Below are 25774 nucleotides of genomic sequence, written 5' to 3'. Positions count from 1 at the left end.
AACCACTATAAAAGAAAAAATTAAAGCATCAAATTGTTCAAATTTGAAGATGTTACCTTTGCTATAAATCCATAGTTTTCTATTTGGCATTGCCCGTAAATTTCCTTAGCAGCCAATGTATATTTACATAGCTCCAGAGAATCTAATAACAGATCTGTGAGAAATTAAAGTTATTGTCATTCTTTTATGTAAGTCATATATTCTCTATTATAAAGAAAAACACCATTTGGTGTCACCCATTTTTACAGAGGTATGCATGCATAGAAATTCACTTTTTGTTTTCATATTTCATAGAAAAGTGATTTGACTGAAAATCTACTTTCCAACATGAACACAAATAAGAAACCATGATACTGGATTACCTGGACTGCATATTGTAGCTGCTTGGCATGCCATCTCATTTATCACTGCTGGAAAGTTCAGTTCTTTAGGTGTGATCATTGGAACATCAGCTCCCAACATATGACAAAGCTTTTGACAAGCTAAAAACAGCAACTTCCCTGTTTGTTCATTACAGTGATGTTCATATAAATCTCTTAATGAAAAGGAAAAAAAAAAGGGGGGGGGGAATTTAAATAAAAATCTAGCATAAGATAAAAATCAACTTGTCTTTCTTTTGAGGAATATATATTAATCCAACAACATTTAAGTAAATTAGCTCACCAATAGGTGATGCTGCTGGGCCTGAAAACTGAATAAACTGATATGCAAGAAAAAGGACAACTAGTGCCTACCTTGTATACAACTATTGTCTGTTGTGAAATTAGTTATAAAATATTTTAGTTTAACTTCCATTTTGTGCCACTTTCAGGAAGAGAACTGAAAAGTAACTGAGGGCCCTAACTAAACAGGTACGCTGCACAAAGAGTTTCAGCTACCGAAGGCAGGACAGTTTAGGGTTTGGATGGTTTTCGTGTATTCCTGGTACTCAAGAAGCTCAGCTATATATAGTGGCTGGCTAATATTGTCGACTTGAATGATTCTTCATCCAGTACAACAGTATTCAATTGCTAGAATTAAAATACACGCTCTCGCTCAGCTGTGTGACTGAGATCCTTTACTTAGGATATCTTCACCAGAAATGCTGCAGCTGCGCTGCTGTAGGGCTTGTGTAGATACTCTCTACAGCGAGGAAAGGAGTTCTCCTGTTGCTGTAGTTAATTCACTTCCCAGAGAGGTGGTAGCTAGGTTGATGGAAGAATTCTTCTGTTGACCTAGCATTGTCTATGCTGGGGGTTAGGTCAACTTAACTATGTCGGTACATCGCTTAACTTTTTAGTGTAGACCTAGTCTTAGTAAAGAGGATGGCATTAATAACCAAGTTATGGAAAAACACACTGGGTGACACCAAACAATCCAAGGTGAACCTACTCTTGCAGCCTTCTATGCAACACAGTATATTGCTTAAGTGGATCAGCTGTGTGGCTCCTCTTCCCTCTAGTCAATCTTGCCTTTGCATTACAGCTACCAGCTATTGCAGAGTACCAGAAATAGTTTACTGCCTACTTCTTCTTACTTTAATACTAACCAGTCCTAAACTCTTCTGGAATTTTACCTGCATATCTTTAGTGCCTCTTCAATTTTTCCAGCATCTAATGACCTCAGTGCCAGCTTTGCCCCCAACTCTTGCTCTGTTGTTTGCAGAAGCAAAGCTAGTTTGTAAAGTCTTGATTCAGTGGAACGGTTCTTTGTTTTACTATCATCTTTGGAATTCGTTGCTTGCACTTTTCTAGATTTTGCCATGGATCGGATACTTTCATAGGCTTTTATGTGCTCTTCAAGGAGCTGAGACATCAACAAAGGATTCCCATAATCCTTGACTGAAATAAAGATATCAAAATCCTCCTGCAACAAAAAGTCAAATAGAACAGAACCTTCTTATTCATGTGACTTACTTTAGAAATTTGTTTTGTTTAAGTTTTTACACTGGTTCCCTCATTCACAGATGAATTTGATCACAAAATAGAGTTTACTAGTTCACATTGTTTTCACTAGAAAACCCACTGTAGATTAAAGAATATAGCTAATTAGTATGAAACCAAAACAAACAAAATAAAAGAGATTGCATCAAAAAGTGTTTTAACTATGTAATACTTCCTAATAGATCAAATATACTGCAGTCTACTATGCAAAAGGTAATCAATTCTTGGTAATATGCAACATTACCGCACTATTAGAACATCTTTGCTGAGAAGTGGGTGGAATTATTAGGATTTTTGGCAAGATTATCAGATTTTTGGATCAGTGAAGTGAGAACTGGCAAGATGATATTGTTTCTTGGTAGTTTAAATATATTACTAGTGTTGCCTGATTTAGGAGGTAATATTCTTAATTTGGACAGTCTGGGTTATAGGCTCGCCAATTAATCTAATCAGAAGATAATAAAGTTCTTGTCCCAGAATCAGGCTACACAGAGTATGCAAAGGACCCTCAGGGGTATGACAGGACTCTCACACTGGGACCAATATTTCTTAAAGACTTTTATTGGGATAAACGGAATTATAATTAAATAGTAATTAAATGGTAAAATAATTAGAGTTACAAATGCAGTACTATTATTCTAAAGATACATATGATATACTATAAAGCTTTTGATTAATATACTTACACCCTTTCTTCATGACCTGGTGATAAGAGTCAAAGGACCAGCCTTGCCTCAGGTTTCTTATTTTTTGAGTGGGAGATACAGAGCTTAGAAGAAGCTAGAGAGCAAAAGCTATTGAAGCTAACTTAGAATTTGACTTAACTAACTGACTGACTTAAAACTTAAAATTAAAACTAACAGACTAATAAGCTAAGAACGAAGAAGCTTGGAGCTTAGAAAAAACTTAGTAAACAAGCTCTGAAGCTCAGAAAAACAAAAAACTTAGAAGAAGCAGCAGCTTAGACGCTTAAATGCCTCCTTGACATGGTGGGTCACCCCTCTTATAGGGCATGGGTGCTTGAGCCCTTCTTCCATGTCCAAACTTAGTTTTCTTACCCACCAAAATGTTGGGGTACACTTATTTTATAGGCAGGTATGTTTGTACGTATTAATAACATATACATACATATTAATAACATAGAATTATTTTTACATTTGTTATTTTTGTTTTTCCGGTTATTTTGGTTCTTTCCTTGTGGTGTACCTGTTTTGTGTGCCTTGTGGTGTAGCTGTGATTTACAGAGGACATGAACTTTGGAAAGCCCCCATGCCAACCTGCATATCTATTTAAGTTAAAGGTTACAGCCATATATGAACCTTATGCTTAACTTATTACTATTTACCTAGTCCCAAACCTATGTATGCTAACTTTGCCTCAGCTCAACATGCAGGATATGGCCTGTAGGTCCTTTGCGTTACAGCCAAACTACTTTAATATAAACCTATTATAATAAAACAAACAATTAAACCCATAAAAATATAAAAGCATCCCAGCTCTGCAAATGACTCACTGCATGGCTTTGGGCAAGTCAGTGCTAACAAGGCGGTGACTAGCTTGGAGCATGCCACAAAAGTAACGGTGAACATCAACACGGCAATGCGCATTATGGAGGTGTGATTTCTAAAGCACATTAATGCGTTGTGCATGAATAGGTCCATGTAGACCCTGCGACCCTGCTGGTGCACAATAAAAGTTCCCTGATGTTCTTTAATGTAGGACTATTTAAAATTGTACCATTCATGTGCTCTGTCCATTAGACCACACTTCCTGTCTAGTAAGAATCACACCCCTAGCATGCGTCTTGCTGCACTGTGTAGATATGCCCTAACTCAAGATTAAGTGGTATGAATTTTTTTCAGCCACCAACAACATATGGCCTGGGAACTTTATACCAGGATGGACTGATTTAAATCAGCAAACAGGAAGCCTTGATTTAAATCCATTTTAATTTTGTTTTCTTGTGCTTTTTAGTTATTTTCCCAAAGAAAGGTTCATTCTCATTGATTTGCAACAAAATATAGTTTTTACACTACGTTTCACACTTTGCTTTTTGCTAACCAGGAGGATACACTATATCTATACATATTTATTTAAGCAGTTATAAAGCACAACATACATTTATTCAAATTCTTAATTTTTGCATTTTTTATTATGTTAGAAATGGGAGTCACATTTCTTATTTACTATACGTTAATTTTTTATTACACAACTTCAGTCAAGCTGCATTTAGATGGAAACTGGAATTAAATTTAAAAAAAAGTGTTCTCTCTGCACCTGCTAGCTAAACTGCAACGAAAAGTAATTAAGGCAAAATCATTTCTGCACAACAGAAACTGGAAGTATTCACATTTGAAAAAAATGTAAATACCAACATCATTGTAAAGACTGAAAATAATAATAGTTACTGAATCTAGTACATGACATTTGTGACATTTAATAAAATTTGAGCAGATATTTTCCCCCTGATTCTGTATATAATGAAATAAGCAGACCCCTTTAACTCATAAAAATGTGAGAAGGGCTCACTGATGCAGCACATTAGTTTTATTTATTTAAATTATACTAAATTTAGGCCTTAACATAAGTTGTCATAATTTCAAATTAAAAATAAACCTGTTTAAATATATTTTCCTCTTTTTTTTTTTAACCTTTAATGTAAATAAAATCAGGGTTAATTTATTCATTTTTTAAATATATATATATATTTATTTTTATCCACTCTGCTTTATATTCCCTAAAATGCTAGCATGGAAATAATGTTTTAAATGACAAAATCTGTTGATCAATCTTCGTCATCCATAGGCATTTGAACATTTTTAATTTATTTGTAAGCTACTATTACACACACTGAACATATTAAAATGTAATTTTAACTACAATTTTACTAGGATTCATTTTTAAAAATGCAACATTACTCAGGGTAATTTCAAACCTATTTTAATTTCTTGTAACTATAAAATACTTACCTGCAAGCTAGCAAGTGTTTCAAACATTTTTAAGTTTGCTTTACATTCATCTTCCTTCAGAGGATTTTCTGTAAAATAGGAAAAATAGTTACTTACTGAGCTACCTACTGGGACAATACATAAAGGGGTAAGTTACAACTTACCTTTCTGAATGCTAAGCAGGAATTTAAGAACCTCCACAAGTGTCTTTGTTATACACATTTGTGTTTTGTGCTGAAAAAAAAAAAAAAAGTTAATATTTCATTTGGCCTTTGGTGGGTAAATAGTCTTAGATACACAGCTCAGATTATCGATGTGCAGCTTGGGAAAGAATATAGGTAAGTAAATGGGTTTGTTGAGATGGAAGAGGGAAGCAACCTTGGGTATGAATTTAGGGTGTGGGCCATAGCGCTGCTCTGTGTCTGAAGTTTGTTCGGTTCCCTCGGAGCTAAGCTATGAGGCTTAGTTTTTCTTCTATGAGAGCTAGACCGCACCGGGTCTTTTGCTCCTTGGGACGTCTCGGTACCGGACGGCCCTGGTGCCTTGCGGTCCAGCGCTCTCGGTACCGGGGCAGTTTTTGCGGGCGGACATCGCCTTTTAGGAGGCGAATCACGGTGTGGAGAAGCATGAGACCACTTTTTTGTGGCTTTTTTAGGACCAGGGTCCTTAGCAGCCATTTTTGAAGAGGACCCCATAATTGAGGCAGCTGCAGGTAAGGAGTGGCGAGGAGGTGTCCTGGACTTGGGGTCGGAGGCAGGTCAGAAGGATCTCTCCATCATTAAAAGTTTTAGTTGGAGGCCCCTAGCCTTTCTTGTCCTCACTGCGAGTTTCTTGCAGTGGGGACACTTTTGGTAAATGCGCGTCTCCCCCAGGCAACAGACACACTGTGCATGGCCGTCTGCCACTGGTATTGAAAGTCTGCATGTCAGACAGCGTTTGAAACCTGGACAGCCAGGCCAATGCCTCTTCGGCAACTGCGCACCTGAGGTGGGAAAAATTTTTTCCTTTTTTCTAAATGGTAAAACAGAACAAAAATGAAAGGAGAAATCAATAACGAGGGAAATAATTAAGGAAGGGGAAAAAATTAGAGGAATATGAGAACTGTTAAGGGCGCTGCTATCGTTCCGACCAAAACCAAAGGTGGTAGAGAAGGAACTGGGTAACGGTTGGTTGCCCGTGCAGAGTAACCACTCAGAGCAGCGTGAGACAGCTGCTGCGCATGCATGGCCAACCAGGGCACTGCTACCACAAGTCTCCGACTAGAAGCGCAGGGTGCCAAGACACCTAAAGTGGAGCACCCACAAGGACACTCCTCAAAGAAGAGCTTTATGTAATTTTGGCACATGTCAATGCTATCCCATTTACAAACTTTTTTTAGATCTTAGACCACATTTATTTTAAAATTATTTGAGCTATATTTGTTTGTTAAATCCTGAATTTACAACGGGGTAAAATTAGTTGTAATGCATTAGGATTTACATTTGTAATTTAATTAATACTCATGGAAGTCAAATATGCAAGTCTCTGTACCGAGATGAAAATGTGCCTCAAAAATACAGGGAATATTTCTGACACGGTGATTTTACCTTACATGATTTGCTTTTTTACAAATGGATACAGAAAGCAAGAGATATGCACCTTTATATCTCTGCAAGGTACATTAGCTTTTACCAGTTCTCCATTAATCACCCCCCTTTTTTTACGCGTGTTGAAAGCAGCATTTAGAATGATCAATGTACATGTATTTTATGAAGTGAAATTAGTTAGTACCTCTTCAGAATTATCTGCTTCTTTCTGCAATACCAATCTTGCCCATATAGACAGTCTCTCTGCAACTTTCTCAGCTTCAGCAATAGGCAGAGATTTTAATAAGTTTAGAGATTCCTCTCCCTGAAAACAAAGTTATAAGGCAGAAGTCAAAAATAGTTTGACAAGAGTGAGTATTTGTTGTTGAAAGAACTTTAATTTTCTTGTCCGTTATCTTATCATTATCTCTTTACTGTCTGACATTATAATGGCGCCCCACCAGATGAGAGACTTTTTAAGTTCAATTTACAACTTGGGGAGTCTATTAACTCTCCCTTTTATAGAGCACACAGTTTGCCATAACATACAAACTCTCTAATATCCCAAAATAGTTTTTAGCATGTGTAGATCCTTTGATTCAAAGATCTGAGGGCAGCTAAACTACAAGTTTATTTGTTGATAATTACAATAGGTAAAGAAAAAAGCTATTTCTTTAAGAGTTCTTGCAAAACAATTGATTAGATAGCATTTGTAAGCAGGACTATGCAAGTATGACTACTTTTATTACCACATGCTGGTAAGAGAGTGGAATAGCAGAAGTTGGTTAGTGTTGAAAAAAATTACTCTCAGATTTTTAGGGTGGGAAATTGTACTTTGGAGGGGGCCTGTCTAGTTCCTTTCCTCAGTTAGAGGAGTCTACCACACTGCAGGTCCATTACAGGGAGGAATATCCTAGACCCAGATCCTGATATGCAAGAATAATCATAGATAAGGCTACCTTTATGTCACAGAATCCATCCATGACGTCCAGAGACCTCCCTGACATTCTTTGGTCAGCCCCAGGGGCTGTGGGACTTGGGCTGGCGGCCAGCGGGGCCCTGGAAGGGTTCTAGTGACAGCAGTGACAGGCGGCCCCCTGAAAGGTTCCAGTGATAGGTGACAGACTCCTGAGGGGGCCCTCCTCAGGGTTCCAGCAACTGGTGACAGCCTTGTGCAGAGGGGGGAAAGGAACACCTCCGGCGAGTGGCTGGGGGTGTCCTGTTTTCTCTTTGGGAAATATGGTCACCCTGCAGCTTCCAGCTGCCGTGGGCAGAAGGGGAACCTCACAACGCCCAGTCACCATGGTGGCGGGGGAAACCATGGAGCTGCAGCAGCAAAAGTCACACAGACAGGTCACGGCTTCCATGAATTTTTGTTTATTGCCCATGACCTGTCCGTGACTTTTACTAAAAATAACCATAACAAAATCGTAGCCTTAAATCATAGATAAAGGTGACCAGCAATTCAATGACTAAACAGACTCCTCTCATAATACAGCGGTGCTAAATCATTTAATTCCCCGTTTACGCATGCTGAAGGTTCAGCACATTCCTGAGTCCCACTAACATCAGTAGGACTTAAGAATGTGCTTAAGTGCTTTGGTGACCTGTGACCTCAATTGTACAGTCAGAAAGCTCTGCAGAAGAGGAAAACACCTGCTAGTCATAGGGATGCAGAAGGAGGGTGTTTGTGCCAGTAAAGAGTTGCTCAATAGCCCTTCCCACAAAAAATGGTTTGTGACATACTCCAACTCTTAGGCCCTCTTTACAACATGGAAACTGACACGTTTTGACAACCTGTGTCAAATATGGCAATGCTGCCAAGCCAGAAATGGACTCTTTTCTTGCTGGCTTGGAGAAAGTCAACCACACTCAACAGCAACTGCAGAAAAACTTATTAGAAGATTTCTAGCATATTTTATTTTAGCATCCACTGTTTTCATTCTTTTTGGCAGTGAATGAAGGAGGATTTACCATGTTTTTCACTTTATATCAAAATAGGGTAGTTTCTGTATTGTACACATACTTTCAGTGACTATGCATTAGTTCATGGAAAACCACGATAAATTTAACTTACACACACACATATATATAATATATATATAGGCTTGATTTTCAATACTATAATATTGGCTACAACCAGTGTTGTTAGTATGATTGCACGAATTGCATACACAGATGTTTGTCAAACTGCAGTAACTGTGCAGTTCTGAAAAATAGGCCCCAAGTATTTTTTAATATAGATATCAAATGACTACGAAAACTTTCATACCCTATCTTGATCAATCAGGTCCACCATCCTCAAAATATAGACTTCCACACTTGGCAACATATATGCTGCTACAATTTTCAAAGCATCTTCCAAAGAAGTAGGGGTATCTTGTTTGAGAACGTATTTCACTAGTCTCTGAAACAAGAAAACAGACATGGATACTAAATCTTGCTGGAAACGTTAGAAGCAGAACTTAGAGCCTTTCCTCCCTGCCTGAGCTTTTCCACAATGCTGGAGCCTTTCATTACAGCAGGGAAAAGCTCTGGCAGCAGGGAGGCAGCAGTACACTATGCTGCTAAAAATAGCAATGTAAATGTGGGAAGCACTCCTTGGGCATGTAAAGAGCCATGCAGGATACATACCGTAAAGATCTAGTGCATCTGGATTTTACTTGCCTAAGCAGTGCCTCACCAACTACACTGCTATTTATACCTGTGTTAGCTGGGCTGTGATGCTGAGCCAGCAAGGGTTAAAACTACCAGAAGGCTGCATGACCCAAAAATAACCTTTAAGGACATATTAGAAGAGTACTGAAATGGTAAACAGGGCCATTCCTTGTAGATAGTTAGCAAAGCCATGTTAAATAGACCAGTGCTTCTCAAAGTCGGGCCGCCGCTTGCTCAGGGAAAGCCCCTGGCAGTCCGGGCCGGTATGTTTACCTGTCGCGTCCACAGGGTTGGCTGATCGCGGCTCCCACTGGCTGCGATTTGCCATCCCAGGCCAATGGGGGCTCTGGGAAGGGCGGCCAGCACATCCCTTGGCCCGCGCAACTTCCCGCAGCCCCCATTGGCCTGGGACGGCGAACCACGGACGTGGCAGGTAAACAAACCAGCCCGGACCGCCAGGGGCTTTCTCTGAACAAGCGGCGGACCAGCTTTGAGAAGCACTGAAATAGACTACAGTCCTTGAAATGTAGGCCTGAATTGTTAGAGAATTAAGAATAGATACTAATTGTATTTGTCTGTGTTTACCTATATGTTGTTATAAGTTTAACGATGTGATCTAATTAGCCTGTAGATGCTAAACTTCTGTTCCTGTCAATAATGTTTCATGACTATATTCTATTGATTCAGCAATCAAAAGGGGATATTAATATTTAGATAGAACATGTGGTCTAATAATATTATTGTCTTCATTTGTCTTTGAAATTTGTAGTAGACTACCTGCGAACTGCCTGATGGTTAATTGCCTTATGCTAATAAATGCAACTAGTTTCCGGTGTAAACCTAGGAAATAGGGATTAGCTTCAAAGCAACTACATACATTACCTATTCTTCAGTCAAGGAAGCCCTGCTGTGACCACAGCTTGATTCCACTGTAAAGGAAGTCATACCTGATCCTGTTTTATCTCAGATCTGCTTCAACTTTGTCAGAGAAAGTCTATGTCACAAGACTGAGGTCTCCAGGTCTACTCTGGATTATCCCCGCAATTTCTCATGGAAGAATTTCAACAAACTCTGCACATGGATAGCCTATTGGACTATAATCTTTTAAATTGATTCTAGAAGAATTTTTACAAATCAGCAACCTCACCATCTCTGCTATGAAACTGACCTAAGAACTGTATTCATATATATCTGCATATATAAAGATCTTTAACCACAGCAACGCTTTTTATTAATAAATCTTAGATTTAGTTAAAGGATTGGCTGTAAGCATGTACTTTGGTAAGATCTGAAATATTCATTGACTTTGTGGGTAATGTATCTGATCTCTTGGGATTGGCAGAACTTCATATATAGTGAATAAGGTTTTCAGTAACCCTCACTATATTAGACTTGACTGTCTGGAGGGGAGCCAAAGGCTGGAATGCTTAAAGGGAACTGTATTTTGGCTTCTTGATAACCAGTAAGGCTTTACAGAAGCTATTTAGTTACTGGCTTGGTGAAATTTAATTACAGATAGGGCCCTATCAAATTAACGGTCCATTTTGGTCAATTTCACGGTCATAGGATTTTAAAAATCATAAATTTCATGATTTCAGTTATTTAAATCTGAATTGTCACAGTGTTGTAAATGTAGGGGTCCTGACCCAAAAAGGAGGGGTGTGTGTGTGTGTGTGTAGGTTATCAGGGGGAGGGGGGTTGTGGTACTGCTACCCTTACTTCTGCACTGCTGCTGGCGGCAGCATTGCCTTCAGAGCTGGGCAGCTGGAGAGTGGTGAACGATGGCTGGGATCCCAGCTCTGAAGGCAGAGCCACTGTCAGCAGCAGCACAGAAGTAAGGATGGCCTGGTATGGTATTGCCACCCTTAGTTCTGCACTGCTGCCTGCAGAGCTGGGCCCTCAGTCAGCAGCTGCCACTCTCTGGCCGCCCAGCTCTAAAGGCAGCAGCACAGAAGTAAGGGTGGCATGGTACGGTATTGCCATCCTTATTTCTGCGCTGTTGCTGCTGGTGGGGAACTGCCTTCAGAGTTGGATGCTTAGCCAACAGCCGCTGCTCTGCAGCTGCCCAGCTCTGAAGGCAGCGCAGAAGTAAGGGTGGCAATACCACAACCTCCCTAAAATAACTTTGCGACCCCCTTGCAACTCCCTTTTGGGTCAGGACCCCCAATTTTAGAAACACTGGTCTCCTCCAGGAAATCTTTATAGTATAGGGGAAACGCACACAAAAGACCAGATTTCACGGGAGGAGCCCAGATTTCATGGTCCGTGACGCATTTTTCATGACTGTGAATTTGGTAGGGCCCTAATTATAAACTACACCACCAGTCTTGAGGTTGTCTGCCCTATTCTTTGCAGTCTGCCTGATTGAGCATTCTCAGCATAGGCCCTCCAGTGACCATGGCCACATGGTGTTCATTGTCTGTATTCTACACCTAGCCATAAGTGTAGACAGAGCCCAAGGGACATGAGAAATGCTAAAGATCTAATCTCTAACTTTGTCTGAGAATTGCCACATATGCATTGCGGCGGATGGGGGGTGGGAAGCTTTTCAAATACTTTGCAGAGATCTGTATTGAATAGCGTTTTTCTTTACCAGGCATCTCATTAAGAAAAAGGACAGTGCACCAAACCACAGGTAGTTACAAAATCCCATTTGGATTAGAAAATGCAGGACTACATTTTCTTTCTTTTGTAATCCTCTCATTCGTGTTTGGTTCCTTTGTACAGGATAATAGCCTGTGGTAGCATTAACAATAGAAAGAACTAATAAGCACCTTTCTGAACATGTCTCAACAGTAGACTACAAATGCTTACTTCTAATCCAGCCAACAAGCCATTTTAGTAGTTCTTAAATGTTCCTGTCTCCCGAAAGCAGGAGAATGAGGACTAAAAGTTACATTTGTTTTGCTAATTTTATTTTTACTTGTTCTGGATTGTCTTTGTGTGGTCTGATTTTTTTCAATAGAGCTCGGCTCTCATTTAGACATCTAAAGGAAGTGGCCAGACTTTTCAAAAGAAATAATAGAACAATGGAAGCTGCTGGGTGCTAAGATCTTTTCAAAATCTGGCTCCTAAAGTCTTGTGAAAATACTCAAAGCCTTGTGTAGTAATCTTTATTTGAATATATATCATAGAAGCAAAGTAAAAATAATATAAATAAAAGTAGTATCTCGTCACTTACCATTATCATCTGTTTGTCCTTTAAAAGATTAGTATCTCTCATTCCATAGCCCCGTAACAGCTTCTTCATCTCCATCAGTCTAAAACTTTCCTGCAATAACTTCACTCTACAAATAGATGTGTCACTATTATTAATAGCTTTGCTTCTTCTAACTGCATATTTAAAAAAAAAAATAAAGGTAGAGTTCAACCCTGAATTCTAATTGAAAGAAAAAACAAAAAAAGAGTAAAATATCTTAAAAGATTTTGAAGAGATAGGTGTTAGGAGTTACTTACTTGACATGTTTCATTTCCAAATGCTGCTTCACCAGCTGCTCCACAGCTGCACTCCAAGGCACCACAGCACCATGCATTATCTGCAGTACTGCATCAAATATCAGCTGCAAAGAAATCCAAATTTCTCTGAAAACAAAGCTCTACATTACATAATTCCTTCAAGTATCGTTTACCCATGACTCTGTTAGACATGGAAGGTTTCTCCCTTCCCAAACTCCATTTATACAAGGGGGTATCCCTAAATTTTACACAACATAGATCCACCCTGAAAGCCTTCAAACTATCAGAATAATTTATAGCCCAATTCTGTTAGAGTTCCACATGCAGAACTTCCATTGATGTTAGTAGCAGTGTTTTATATTTTTAAAGTTTTCTAAGATGTATTCTTTATTTTTTTTCTAAGTTTCTGTCTTTTGGCAACCTTATTAAAAGGGATTAGAAAGCTTCTTCCAAAAACTTTAAATAAAATATTAAATCATGCAAGATGTGCTACAAGGTTGTATAAAGTTCTTGAAGGTAGGTCTAATTGTTATTAAATGACTAAAAGACTCAGGAAGTTGCTCTTGCAATGCTTCCAAATATTTATATGTACCTTAACATAGTATTCTACGAGAAAAAAAGAACTGCTGATAATGAAACAACTCTTCTAAAAGATAAACCCACAACTACAAAGCCATGGTGACGACAGAGGTAATCCTGGTGGCTCAATGATAATGAAATGCACAACCACGCTGGCCTCTCTCCAAAATGGCACCACTGTGATTCCCCCTCCCACCCCAAAATCATGAAAATTGAGGGTGCTCTGCACCTTGCAGAAGGCCACTTGCACAACTACCCACGATAGCTGGAAAGCAGAAACAAAACAGCCTTAAGTAAAGGGAAAGGTAAAAGGCACTAGATCAAGCAAAGAATCCTCCTAGGATTGGCTGAAATGCAGGACAGTATTTGGCCCATCCCTTACTCCTACCACACAATGTATTCTATTCTTGAATACAAACATAATTTTTTCATTCGTAACACAACAAACAAGCGTAAGATCCACTTGTACATTAAATAAATGTACTTACATCTGTATCAGATATGCAGCCAATGACAGCTATTGCCTTTGCCTCCCAGGCAGTTTCAAACACTGATGTAGATCGTGTACGACAGCGTTCTAGCAAGTCCTGAGTATTTTGATAAATAAAGTTTAATATTAAACATTCAGAATTATGGCAGGAGCATTCGATAATTTAAACACTAAGGAACAGATTTTATCATTCAAATCAATTGGATTGTACACTGGAGTAAGGATATCAGAAGCTGGTCCTAAATTGTAAGAGTAAATAGCAAACAATCATCCTTGATTTCTTGCCTAAAATAACGTCCCTTTAAAAAGGGAGGGAAAATGGATACCTTTATATACTGTAAGAGAAGTTCATCCTGTTGTAGATTATGTTCATGTATGTATGGCTTTACAAACTTCTCCAAAATGGATGGAATGAGCTCTGGTGCCAAAACTTTATCAAACATGCGGAATACTATTGTACTTGCATTCTCCTAGGGGGCAGAAAAACAGTTACAGAAACACAAGTTCCACAGCATGTTAGAACAGCACAGCGAACAGCATTCTTCCTTCATTTCTCTAAGGGCCTTATCCAATGCCCAATGAAGTCAAAGGAAAAACTTCAGACCCTAACATTCATTGCCCAGCCCAAAGAAAACCAAACCCCCTACAGACTTCTTCCACAAAGCCTTCTTGTGTTGAGCTAAACGTTTGATTTCTCCTCCACTACAAGCTTGTACTGTCATCCAATAAACACTATCAGAAACTGTAAACTAATAGGGGAAGGGACCATGCCTAATCACATTTATATAGCAGTTTATATCTTGAAAGCCTTTCCATGCAATAAACATACTTCATGACACCCTTTTGTGGTGGTTTAATATTATTATTCCTGTGGAACTCTCTGCCAGAGGATGTTGTGAAGGCCAAGGCTATAACGGGGTTCAAAAAAGAACTAGAGAAATTCATGGAGGATAGGTCCATCAATGGCTATTCACTGGGATGGGCAGGGATGGGATCTCTAGCCTCGGTTTCCCAGAAGCTGGGAATGGACGACAGAGGATGGATCACTTGATTACCTATTCTGTTCATTCCCTCTGAAGTACCTAGCATGGGCCACTATCTGAAGACAGGATACTGGGCTAGACCTTTGGTCTGACCCAGTATGGCAGTTCTTATGTATAGGGAAAGTAAGGCACAGCAAGATTAAATGATCCACCCAAAGTCAAAGGCCTTGTCTACACTTGCAACAGCATGGAGGGTACATGTAGCTACTTGATATGGACACAGTGGCAAAATGAGGACAGACACATGCATGGAATTAAGCAGGGGGTCACAACTTTAACAAATGGAGGGGTGCTACCTGCCTATCACTCAAATTCTCTTATACCAGGCATTTAATTGGTTCCAGTGCAGGGATTACAGGGCTCCTTACCACATAGCCCATAACACAGGGTAGACTCTACTCAGCCAACCCCCAGGTCTGAGCTCCAAGTCTTATCACCCTCCCCACCACAAGGGAGACAGAGGATGTAGCAGGGTGAGGACCTCGGCCTGCAAGGATCACAAGGTCTGACCTTGGCCCACAAAGGCCAAAGTCTCACCCTATCACTTGATCCCAAGGCCCAGTACCAAAATCCCAAGTCTTTTACCTCTGGGAACTGTTCACGGTATTCTCTTAACTGCACTGGAAACCCGACGCAAGTTGTGATGAACAAACAACTCCACCCCAATACCCGGTAGGTCCTGTAGCAGGGCAAGCACCCCACTCCGGGGAGAAAGGGGTTAAAACCAGCTCTGGGAAAGGGCTGCCCGAGAAGCCAATCAGATGAAGGCAGGTAGCAGCCAATCCAGGCCCGGTAGGGCTGGTATAAAAAGGGCTATGAGCTAGGAGACAGGCAGTCTCACTCCAGCCTTGGGGGGGGGGAAGGAAGGAAGGACTGACTGACTGACTGACTGACTGGGCTGCCTGGGCTGCCTGGGAGCACAGGGTCCCTTCAACAGAGCAGTGCTGGGGAAGGGGCAGGCTGAGCTGGGGAGCTCAGGCCTGGCGACCTCCCTGGCAGAGGCCTGACAGGAAGGCTTAAGGAGGTACTGGGGCTGCAGGTCCAACCCCTAGCCAATGATGAGTGGCCATTGCAGACTGCAGTTTGCCCCTGAGTAAAGGGCTAGATGAGGACTGGCAGTGGGTCACTGAGGCGAGTGGGGTTCCCTGGGTGAGGGGCAGCACCCCAAGGTAAGGGACACCGTGGTCCAGGAGGCACATGGGGCCTATATGTGGTGGAGATAAAGGGACTGCAGAGTGGCAGGTAAGGGCAGGGAGAAACTGGCCAGAGGAGGGTGCTCCCGAGCTGAATAAGCTAATTCCAGGACTGACCAGCAGGAGGCGCTGCACCGGTGAGTCAGCAGTGATCAGCTACAGGTACTAAGTGTGTTCCTACTCAACCCACTGTGGCTTGAAAGTGCTGCGAGGAAAACAAAATACTCCTTGATCCTCTGCCAATTGGCACATGGGAAAAACCTCATTCCTGACCCCCTAAATAGGTGATCAGCTAGACCCACAGCATCTGTCAGGCTGGGTTCTTATTCCTAGTTTGAGTGGGTAGTGGGCTGCTGGCACAGAGCCAAAAGAGGCTCCACATGGCCCCTGAACTGGGCTGAATTCTGGGAAATGTTGGCCAATCAGCACCTCTCTCCCCCAGCTGGCCAATGGGTGCCAGAGGGTACGTCTACACTACCCGCCGGATCGGCAGGTAGCGATCGATCCATCAGGGATCGATTTATCGCATGTAGCGTAGACATGATAAATCGATCCCCAATCGCTCTCCTGTCGACTGCTGAACTCCAGCTCAGCGAGAGGCGGAAGCAAAGTCGACAGAGGAGCCGCAGCCGTCGATCCCACAGCGCGAGGACGTGAAGTAATTCTAAGTCGATCTAAGATACGTCGAGTTCAGCTACGCTATTTTCGTAGCTGAAGTTGCATATCTTAGATCGATTTCCCCCCCCCCCCCAGTGTAGACGAGGCCTGGGATTCCCACGGGGAGGCACTACCTATTGTCATTTGGGGAGTGTCTCCCTCCCTTGCTACTGGGACTATCTCCTTTTCACTGCTGGCCCCATCAAGTTCACTCACCCGTTGATGCAGGAGGGTGGCAAATGCTGCAGTTAAAAGTGAGCTGTGTCCACACTTTGGTGTGTCGTTACCTGCAGCAATGAAAAGTCCTGGGGGGGCAGGGAGGCTGCGGGACTCTAGACTGCTAAAAATAGCACTGTAGATGTGGGAGGCAGTGTTTGGGCTTGTAAAAAGGTTTGGCATGTTTGTACTCTACTCACCTAAGCAGAGCCTCACCATCTACACTGGTATTTATACCCATGCTAGCTGAGTGTACTCTATATGCCATTAAGTGAACATGAAACCAAAAGGTTGGTGTCAGAGCAGGGACTATTACTATGTAGTTCTTGGCTTGAAATACTATGCTCAATAATCCACAGAACTATTCTGTTCCAGTGATTTTTATGAAGTGTCAACCATATAGACAGTACTCAGATTATTTTTAATATGCCTGCAATATTACCTTCTCAAAATCACAGAGCGCTAGTTTGCACTTGTACTTTTTGTGGAGATCTTCCAACTCTTGTAAATCATTTACAAGCTTTTTTAACCGATGTACCTCTTCGCAATCACCACACTTCTGAAACATAATAGAGAAAAATTTCCTGAGGAGCTTAATCGATAATTGTCTGAAGTTTGCATACTTTGCAGAACTGCTATTGTTTTCATAAAAAACATACACTAAAAAAAGTCAGCCCATAGTCTGAAAATGGGACATATCAGGAGTGGGAAGAGACAATGAGCAGTTGGTTTGCTTTGTTTTGCACTTTATTTCTTGTCACCTCTGTCCCACCCTATCTACAGGTGCTACTGTATCTATAGAATACATATTACTATAACCTTCATAAATTACTTTTATTTGCATGGACTAATCCAAGATTTGAAAAAGCTACTTGTGCCTACATTCCCGTGGCCTGGGAAGGTGGGGAAGTCCTATTTCTGTGGAATTTAAGCTGTCATTAAAACAAAACAAAATCAACTAAGTTGCTGGTCTTACTTCTGTGGAGATACTCTTTCAAATGTGAATTGAACATAAGCCAATTCAGTATCATTTTCCTGCCCCTACAAATAGGCATGTTCGTTGCCTTTGCCATGGTCCAGAACTTTGGCAAACAGCAACAAGTTAAACAAGACTAATTAGTTTCACCATTTCTATTCAGTAGTGACACTGTCAAGAATCCTGTCAATTTCATGCTGCTGCTAAGAAAACCTGACTAATAGACACCAGAATTATTCATGTAGGAATAGGATTTAAAAAAAAAATTGAGGCTGGTGAGAGGTAGAGTTGCAAACACCATTTTGCCCCTCTTCACTGCAACCAGAAGGCTCTAGAAGAAGTGAAGAAGAAACAAAGGGAGTTCTATCTTCGTTTTGTATTATTATCTGTGTGTCTGAGTTGGACCCTGAACCTGACTGGTGGGCACTCCCCATACGGTAGCCTTTTAGTGTCTTGCTAATAAGTTTGTCCTCCTGATAATGTGTCTTTTTTAAAAGCCATAAATCATTCTGTAATATTGTTATATTGCAGATGCTATACAAAATTGTACTATAGTAGATTTACTACCTTCATATATAGGGATTTATAGCAAGAGTTGAGATTCTCAACTTAACTGAACTGAATACAGGCATCTGCTAAGTGTTATGATTTGTCACAACACAATAAAAGTGACAAACTGCAAAAACATATCATGTTGGATTGCTGAAGAGACAGCAGTAAACAAACTGTCTGATAGAGCTACCATAATTTATTTGGTTTGCATAATCACTGAAACGAGTTCAGCATTTCACAAAAGATTTGTTGAGAAGAGCAGTCAGGAACTTTCTGACAAGCTATAAGTAATTCCCCCTCCCCTGCCCCCCTTTGGGCTAGGGAGAGACATGTCACATTCCAATTTCAGAACTGCAAATACTTTAAGACTAGCAAAAAGGACATTTGTTAACATGGCTAAAAGATAAGACAAAGGAAGATAGGAACCTAATTCCTCATTCCCCTGAAATGAATCTTCCCTCACCGAAAGAATATGTATTTTATTGCTAATGCTGGGTTTTAGCAATCAGATTATAAAAAGACTACATGTTAAGAGCTCTGTCCCAGTAATGTAAATATTTAATATCATAGTGTAATCAATTAACTATACTCCTTACCAAGGGAATCCAACGACAGGAAGATGCCAGTCCCAGTTCACCTGGATTTTTACTTGTAAAAAACACCTCTGCCATTTGAAGTCCATTTTCTGGCCAATTTGCCTAGCCAAAATATTAGAAATTAGTGAGACTATCAGTACAAGTGTAGAAATACAACGTATGTAGAAATACAAGGTTTTTGCAGCATAAATGTACTTTACCTTATCAGTTAATTCAAGATTTCGAGCTCCTTGTTCCAGCCATTTTGCTAATATTTTCTGAAATGCAAAAAGTGATTAAAATGTTGTGTGCTAACGCAAAACATTTACAATAATATGAAGTAATGTTATTAATATTTTTTAAACAAATTGCAGAAAGTCACAATACTAAAGAAATGGCTTTTCTGAGTATAAAAAATACCATTTCTGCAAGAGGCTTACATATAATAGTGTACCTTAATCTGAAAAAAATATTTTATATAAAAGTCATCTGCATGGATGTTTCTTTTAATAGTTTTACCTGTCCTTTTGGCACAACCCTCCTTACAAAAGGAATCACAACATTTTTTAACCACAGACACAGTTCTTTTACAGGAATGGTGGTACAGATTATGTTAAGCAGGTCCTCCAACATTTTCACATCAAAGCTGCTTTCAAAATCTGCCTAAGATATAAAAGCAAAACAATTATGTTTTTAGTGTAGTGTATATGATATTATATAATATCAGATAAAGATACTTCTCTTTCTAACATGGCTCTTTATATTAGTGAAGGGTTTGGACATTCACAGATATGAAATCAAGAAAAAATTCTCATGTTAAAGAGAGTGTAGTCAAGTTAAACAAAACTTAAGTGAAGTGAATTTATCACAATATATAGAACACAATCTTGCTGCAAACTTCAGTGGAAGCAGAAATGGGCTTACAATGCCATTGCTTTAGAAAACCAAAAAGTTATGGATCTCTAGCTCTCTCCAGCAAGACAATGGGAAATTCAATAGCTTGTGGCCACCATTTTGGATTTGTTACATCTCAATTCACATAGCTGCTTTTAAAGCATTTTCAAGGCAGCAGTCAAACAAGTCTTAAGCAAGCCTTAAAAATTCTGTTAGTGAGCAAGGTCCATGGCTCCTGAGAAGGTAAACACAAGACGGCAAGCCTCACAGAGTCTCAAAAATGTCATCTTTCAAGGCTTTGGCATCCCCCCCAAAAGGACTTATCTGTAATGTTACAACAGAAATTAATTTGTCTAACCAGTAACAAGTTCAGAATGCAAAGGAAATAGGATAATGTAATCAGCCTCATCAAAGATGGGATCCTCTTAGACTTTCTACTTATTAAGGAGGTGTTTAATACTGGTCTTTCTAGAACAACAGAGATTTAAAAAAACACCTGAGACTTCATACCTGATGCCTAAGCCAGAGGTATTGCGCACAAGGGAGATTGCCTTCTTGTAGCTGAAAAAGAATGTTCTTGAAAATATCTTCATTATTCAAGAATTCAGTCCAAGCAATTCCACTAGAGTATGATGAGGAAAAGTGATTAGGCTTTCATGTACAGTATTTAAAAGATATATTACACATACATACACACATTCCAACATGTTTTTAAAGAACAGAGATAGTGGTAAAGTGAATATAGATTTTGAAAAATCATATCCTTCTTATGGCACACATCCACAAATACCAACTTTCTGCTAAATAATGCTTAAACTAAAGCATCTGCAACAGAAAAATCTAGGTTACATATTTTCACCACGTAGGCTTGGCTTGACTTCTCTTCTGGTTCAAATGGCCAGGGTTTCTTTACGTGCTCCCTTCCGGCCTCCTCAGATTTTGTTTTGCAAGGAGGCACAATGCAGTTATTTGATGGTATATCATGAGCCCAATGAAAGAATGAATACTAATGTCCAAAAAAAAAAAAAAAAAGGCACTGGAGTGTATTTTCCCCTATGTGTGTAGCAGAACTACCACCAACCTAATGGTTGCATACAGGCATAGAGGGAAAATTAGACCCCCATATAAGGAAGATACACATTTCTCTCTGCTTAATTTGCTTGTAATAAATAAATAAATCAAGCAAGCAGACAAACAGCAGAGCAGGCTGACATCTTATGCAGATAGGAAATTAAAAAACAAGACCATAGAAGGAAAAGGAAAAAGCCTGACGTACTAGATTGAGCCTTTGGCTAACACCACGAGCAGCTCTGGGGAAAAATTGAGACTCAGAGTAAAGGAACCATGACTGATGGTCAAAATTCCTTTCTTTCTCCCACCATGTTCCTGGGGCAGAAGTAGCTTACTGCAGCCAGGTTACTTCCCTCTCCTTTGTGCTAGCTCAGCTGCCATGTTAGGTACAGAAGTGGAGCTCTGCCGCTTTCCCACTACCTGCTCTGGGGGTGGGGGGGGGGAAGGGAGTAAAAGTAGAAGTGAAGGAGGACACACCAAGTGGAAAGCCCCAACATTAAAAAAAATAATAATAATAATGGAAACCTGAATTTCTCTGGTCCAAAGACTCCATAGAAAGTAGTTAGCCTTGCTTGAGCTCTCAGTACCTGTACAGAAATAAAGGAGTTATTTTAGTTGAAGGGAAAACTCTAGATATTCAGAGAGTGATGTTAAAATGGTTAAGAAAAAAACAATATAAAAATGATAGGTACAGGTGGTTTCCAAAATCTCTAACCAATTAGTCAAGCAGGACAATTTACTTAGTACATATTATTATACTCCACCTCCTGTACACTGTAAGAATACCATCTTAGCTACAACATGGCTGAATAAACACAAAAACATTTTATAGTTGTTTAAAAGCTCCTTAACAATATTAAAAATTCAAGACACAAACATCAGATTGATCTCTCTGGTTTCTAGAGTACTTAAGAAGCATTCATTTCTATAGCAAGAGGAAACATTTCATGCTGAAAGGAATATCAATATCAGGATCTCTTCTCATATTTTAAGAGTATTTTTAGATTAAATTTTTAAGACGTATAGACATTAATCCAATTTTAAAAATTGCTTAACTGTTTAAAGGAAGTTAACCATTTTTAAAATAAAGGCAATTTTTATTTGTTCTCTTACTTCTGTTATGGACACTTGAACCCCATCTGATAAGGAAGCAATCATTTTGTCATCTCTCTTCAAGATCTGAAATGAATGTATTAACACACAATAGTTGGCAATACCGTAGATGCATAATGTATCACATATTGCACAGCACTATAGAATTTTAAAGTAAACACTAACAAAAAACTAGTATCTTCATAAATCAAGGACTTGATCCTGCAAGTTCTCAGTCTTTCCAGGGGATCTCTGCATGTATGTAGAGCCCCGCAAATCTGTGGGTATCCGCTTTATATCCGTGGACCATTTCTGCTGAATACGCACGGGGGCCCGGGTCGGAGCTGCAACCTGGGTCACGGTAAGAGCTGGGTGGGCAGCTGCAGCGGACCCTCCACCTCCCCTGGGCAGGGGGCCTGAGTGGCCCCCGGGCTGCTCCACAGGTCTCCCTCCTCCCAGGACAGCGTGGAGGCCAGCTGGGGAGCTGCGGTGAACCCTCCATTTGCCCGTGGTGTGTGTGTGTGTGTTGGGGGAGTGGGCTGAGAGCAGCCCCCGGCTGTGTCCCCGGCCTCCAGGCTGTCCGTCCAGCCGAGGACAGGTGGAGGATCCATGACTCCACGCAGGCTCCCCACAACTGCCCATATGGCTCTCCCCGACTGGGCTCCGGCAAAGGGGTGGCAGGGAGAATGATGCCTCAGAGCCTAAGCCCAGCCCCCAGTGTAAAGCCCAGCAAATCCACTGATATCAGTGGATATCTGCAGATAATTTTTGTGGATTGGATGCGGATACACATCTGTGCAGGGCTCTATATGTATGCAGTGTTTGCAGGATCAGGGCCATAATACATCTACCTAGTTCTTTTAAATAAGGCAGGAAAGTCTGGAATGTGAAAAGAATGAAAAATTCAAATGTTTAGTTTTCAGTCCATGCAAAGGGCTTGGTAGGCCTGCTCCCAAGACTAAATCCTGGTGTCCAATGTGCAAACGAAACCCTGTCCTGCTCTTTGCATAGGGGAAAGAGGAAAAGGATCCCTTCACAACACTCAAGAGCACAAGGAAAGTCATCTAGAAAACTAGCCCACACACCACATCTCCAAGTAGAAATGATTTTCATGTTAGGCAATGTGTCTGGCATGCTTGCTGTTGACAGTCAGCATTAACTGGAAATAGGCTTTACCCTAGCGTGGAGCAGCAACAACAAAGTGTACTCAACAGCATTTCTCCTTTTGCTTAGCCCTTAGTTTGCATAATTTTTTGGCCAGTCCTCCAAAACAGTATCATTCTTTGTTGAGCTGCAACATCCCTTGTAGGAGTGACAGTCATTCAAGTCAAGTGGGAAAACGGAGCAGAAATGTACTGGTATGAGCAATTTCATATAAAACTTACTCTGATTTTAGCGTAGTTTAACATTTCCTGAGTTGTTTCATACGTTGGCCATGGAGCATTTATACAGTAATCCACGACAAAATGGTTATCCTGTTTGATTAAAGAAACAGTTTAAAATTCTTAATTCTCGGCTCCCTTTCAGCTTGGTTGAATGCGTACAATAAGAGTCATGCAACATATAAAGCATTTACCTGTGTTTTATGCAGATTTTCTTTAGCTTCATCCACAAGGTCTAACCAAACTGTTTGACCATAACTCCCAATGGAAGATGAAGCCAATTTCTCTAAAATAGCACTTGCTTTTACTTTGTAAACAAGCTGTTTTAAAAAACAAAGGCAGACAATTTTAAAACTAGCATCCTACTTCTTTAAAGAGATAATCTCTCTCTGTAGTTGAAAGGTCATCACATGGTCAGATCACAATATTATTCTGGAGGAAACTAGGTCCAAATAAGGTGCATGTCCTCATTTAAGTATTTAACTATCATGGTACTTTTTGGCTTACTAAACTACATGTTTGTGCGGGAGTGCGGTACTTTTTGGCTTACTGTTTGCGCGGGAGTGCGAGGTGGGTGATAGAGTCCTTTAGGCTTTTTCCATATGTTTTCTAAAGTTGTGTTAATTTTATAAACTCCTATTTATCTTCAGGACTCTGGAAAGATTAAATTCTTTTTTCTTTTTAAAAAAAGAGCCTATGGCTATTTTAACTCATCATTGAAGAACTATAAAGTTAACTAATCAAAAAATGCTGCTAATCCTTGATCACCCATTAACTCACTCTCTTTCTAAGTAAAATTATTTGTTGATAAATTCTAATCTTTGTCGTGATCAATTTCAGAAAATATGATTAATCAAATTTTCTAGTGCACATAAACAATTAGCATTTCGTGTCTAAGACGAATGCTACAGTTCAGCTTCTGCCACTATTCGAGTCAAATGGCAAAATTCCCATGAATTGCCATAGAAAAAGCTAGTGCAGCATTGTCCCCAACATGATTTTTTGTCAACCGAGAAGGGTCTGTCTATAAAAGAAATAGTTCAGGTTCAGAATAAGGCCAAGAGAGCTTCCCCTGGGAAGTGCTGAGGTCTCTAATAGGAATTGAGGGACCCTGCAGGATTAGATCCAATACCCCAAGGAAGTTCTAATAATAATGCAATGACTCAAGCCAACCAGTCTTATTATTGTTAATCAACATACATTAAGTGCTGCTCTTCAAACAGTGCTACACCCCCTGATGCTTATATGGGTAACCTCCATCAGAAGGCATACAGTACTTTATGCAGAATGGTTCAGAGGTATATTAGTTACGTCACATGAAAATTTACTTCTTTCACACAATAATCTTAAATCAGTTTATTTTAAAAGCTAATTCACAATTTGAATGTTTTATATCCTATTAAGAAATTAACAGAGACAGAAACTCGGTTCATAAATTCAATCTCACAAATTAATCTCTTAATTTATTGCCAAGTATGAGTCATTTACCTCAACATCCAGTCCAAACTGAATCGCAAAATTCTCAGCTTCAGTAAACTTGTGTTTGTGAAGTAACCGTCTTAATCTAGGGAGCGAAATTAAATAAAGCGTGATAACGTATCAAAGTTACTTAAAGAGAAAGCAAAATTTCAAAGCAGAAAATATACCTGTTTTCTGGCAAGGCTTCTGTTAAACTTCTCAATACTAAAACAGACACCGGGCCTTCAGGGGACCTGAAAGTGATTATGGAATTATGATAGTGTATGGATATAAAATAATTGGGCACATCTCCATATAACAGTAATCTAATTAAACGTAAATATATGACTTACTTTTGGTGATTTTCATTAATTCCTTCCAAAAAATATATTGTATCCTGCAGTAGACAATTATTAGAAACTAAAGTTACAAAAAAATAAATCTCAAGCAGTACAAAGCAACTAGCAATAATGAAGACGTTATTAATTTGGAATGTAGATATTTCTCTTCTCTTATCCAATATCTCATCTATTGCGGTCTCACTAATATTTTGTCCAGGATGGCTGCCACCATCTAAAACTTAAGATGGCCCAAAGTGAACTCCGTCTTTCTACCCAAAATCCCCCCATTATCCCATCTCAATTACTGTTGACACTTTCATTCTGACACTCAAACCCTCAACAGTAGTTTCATTTCTGACTTCGCCCTCACCTTCTTTTCCTACATCCAGGCCATAGCACCTTGACAGATATGGCAATTTCCTGCAGTATCCTTGGGAGGCATTATTGAATTAAGTTTCAATATTTTTTGAGGTCCAATGTATTAAATTAATGGTTTGTGTTACTTTAGGCCAGGATTGTATGTAACCTCTTTGGGGGAAATGGAATGCAAGGCCTGGATGATCAAAAGGAATATACTGAACAATATGCCTAACAAGAATGGACATTTGGGACAATATATGTAAAGTGGATTTCCGGGTAAATATCTAGGGGGAAGTGAATGCAAATGGCCCACCTCTGGTTATACAAAAACCCAGCCTTTTCAAGA

General features: G+C 39.9%; 1 protein-coding gene across 6 annotated transcripts in view; it reads right to left on the bottom strand.

The window, feature by feature from the left end:
• The window catches only part of KNTC1 (kinetochore associated 1), a 72315-nt gene that overhangs the window by 29809 nt on the left and 16732 nt on the right, over positions 1-25774 (bottom strand). For 5 of the 6 annotated variants that reach the window (XM_065568129.1, XM_065568127.1, XM_065568130.1 and 2 more), the window contains 23 exons: positions 25081-25124; positions 24916-24981; positions 24758-24833; positions 23464-23589; positions 23273-23362; positions 21909-21974; positions 21321-21382; positions 20235-20346; positions 19350-19493; positions 19052-19108; positions 18852-18953; positions 17170-17286; positions 13945-14088; positions 13617-13715; positions 12550-12653; positions 12275-12380; positions 8708-8842; positions 6641-6760; positions 5035-5104; positions 4892-4959; positions 1556-1845; positions 363-535; positions 57-154 (listed from right to left, as the gene is read on the bottom strand). In XM_065568129.1, coding sequence (XP_065424201.1) covers positions 57-154; positions 363-535; positions 1556-1845; positions 4892-4959; positions 5035-5104; positions 6641-6760; positions 8708-8842; positions 12275-12380; positions 12550-12653; positions 13617-13715; positions 13945-14088; positions 17170-17286; positions 18852-18953; positions 19052-19108; positions 19350-19493; positions 20235-20346; positions 21321-21382; positions 21909-21974; positions 23273-23362; positions 23464-23589; positions 24758-24833; positions 24916-24981; positions 25081-25124 — 2469 coding nt within the window. The remainder of the gene's footprint in view (positions 1-56; positions 155-362; positions 536-1555; positions 1846-4891; positions 4960-5034; positions 5105-6640; positions 6761-8707; positions 8843-12274; positions 12381-12549; positions 12654-13616; positions 13716-13944; positions 14089-17169; positions 17287-18851; positions 18954-19051; positions 19109-19349; positions 19494-20234; positions 20347-21320; positions 21383-21908; positions 21975-23272; positions 23363-23463; positions 23590-24757; positions 24834-24915; positions 24982-25080; positions 25125-25774) is intronic. The other variant, XM_065568128.1, reaches the window with a different exon arrangement.

Source organism: Chrysemys picta, chromosome 15 (assembly GCF_011386835.1).
Source record: "Chrysemys picta bellii isolate R12L10 chromosome 15, ASM1138683v2, whole genome shotgun sequence".
In the NCBI taxonomy this organism is placed as follows: Eukaryota; Metazoa; Chordata; order Testudines; family Emydidae; genus Chrysemys; species Chrysemys picta.
The sequence above is the reverse complement of the archived record's forward strand: the minus strand, read 5'-3'. Positions and strand labels throughout refer to the sequence as shown.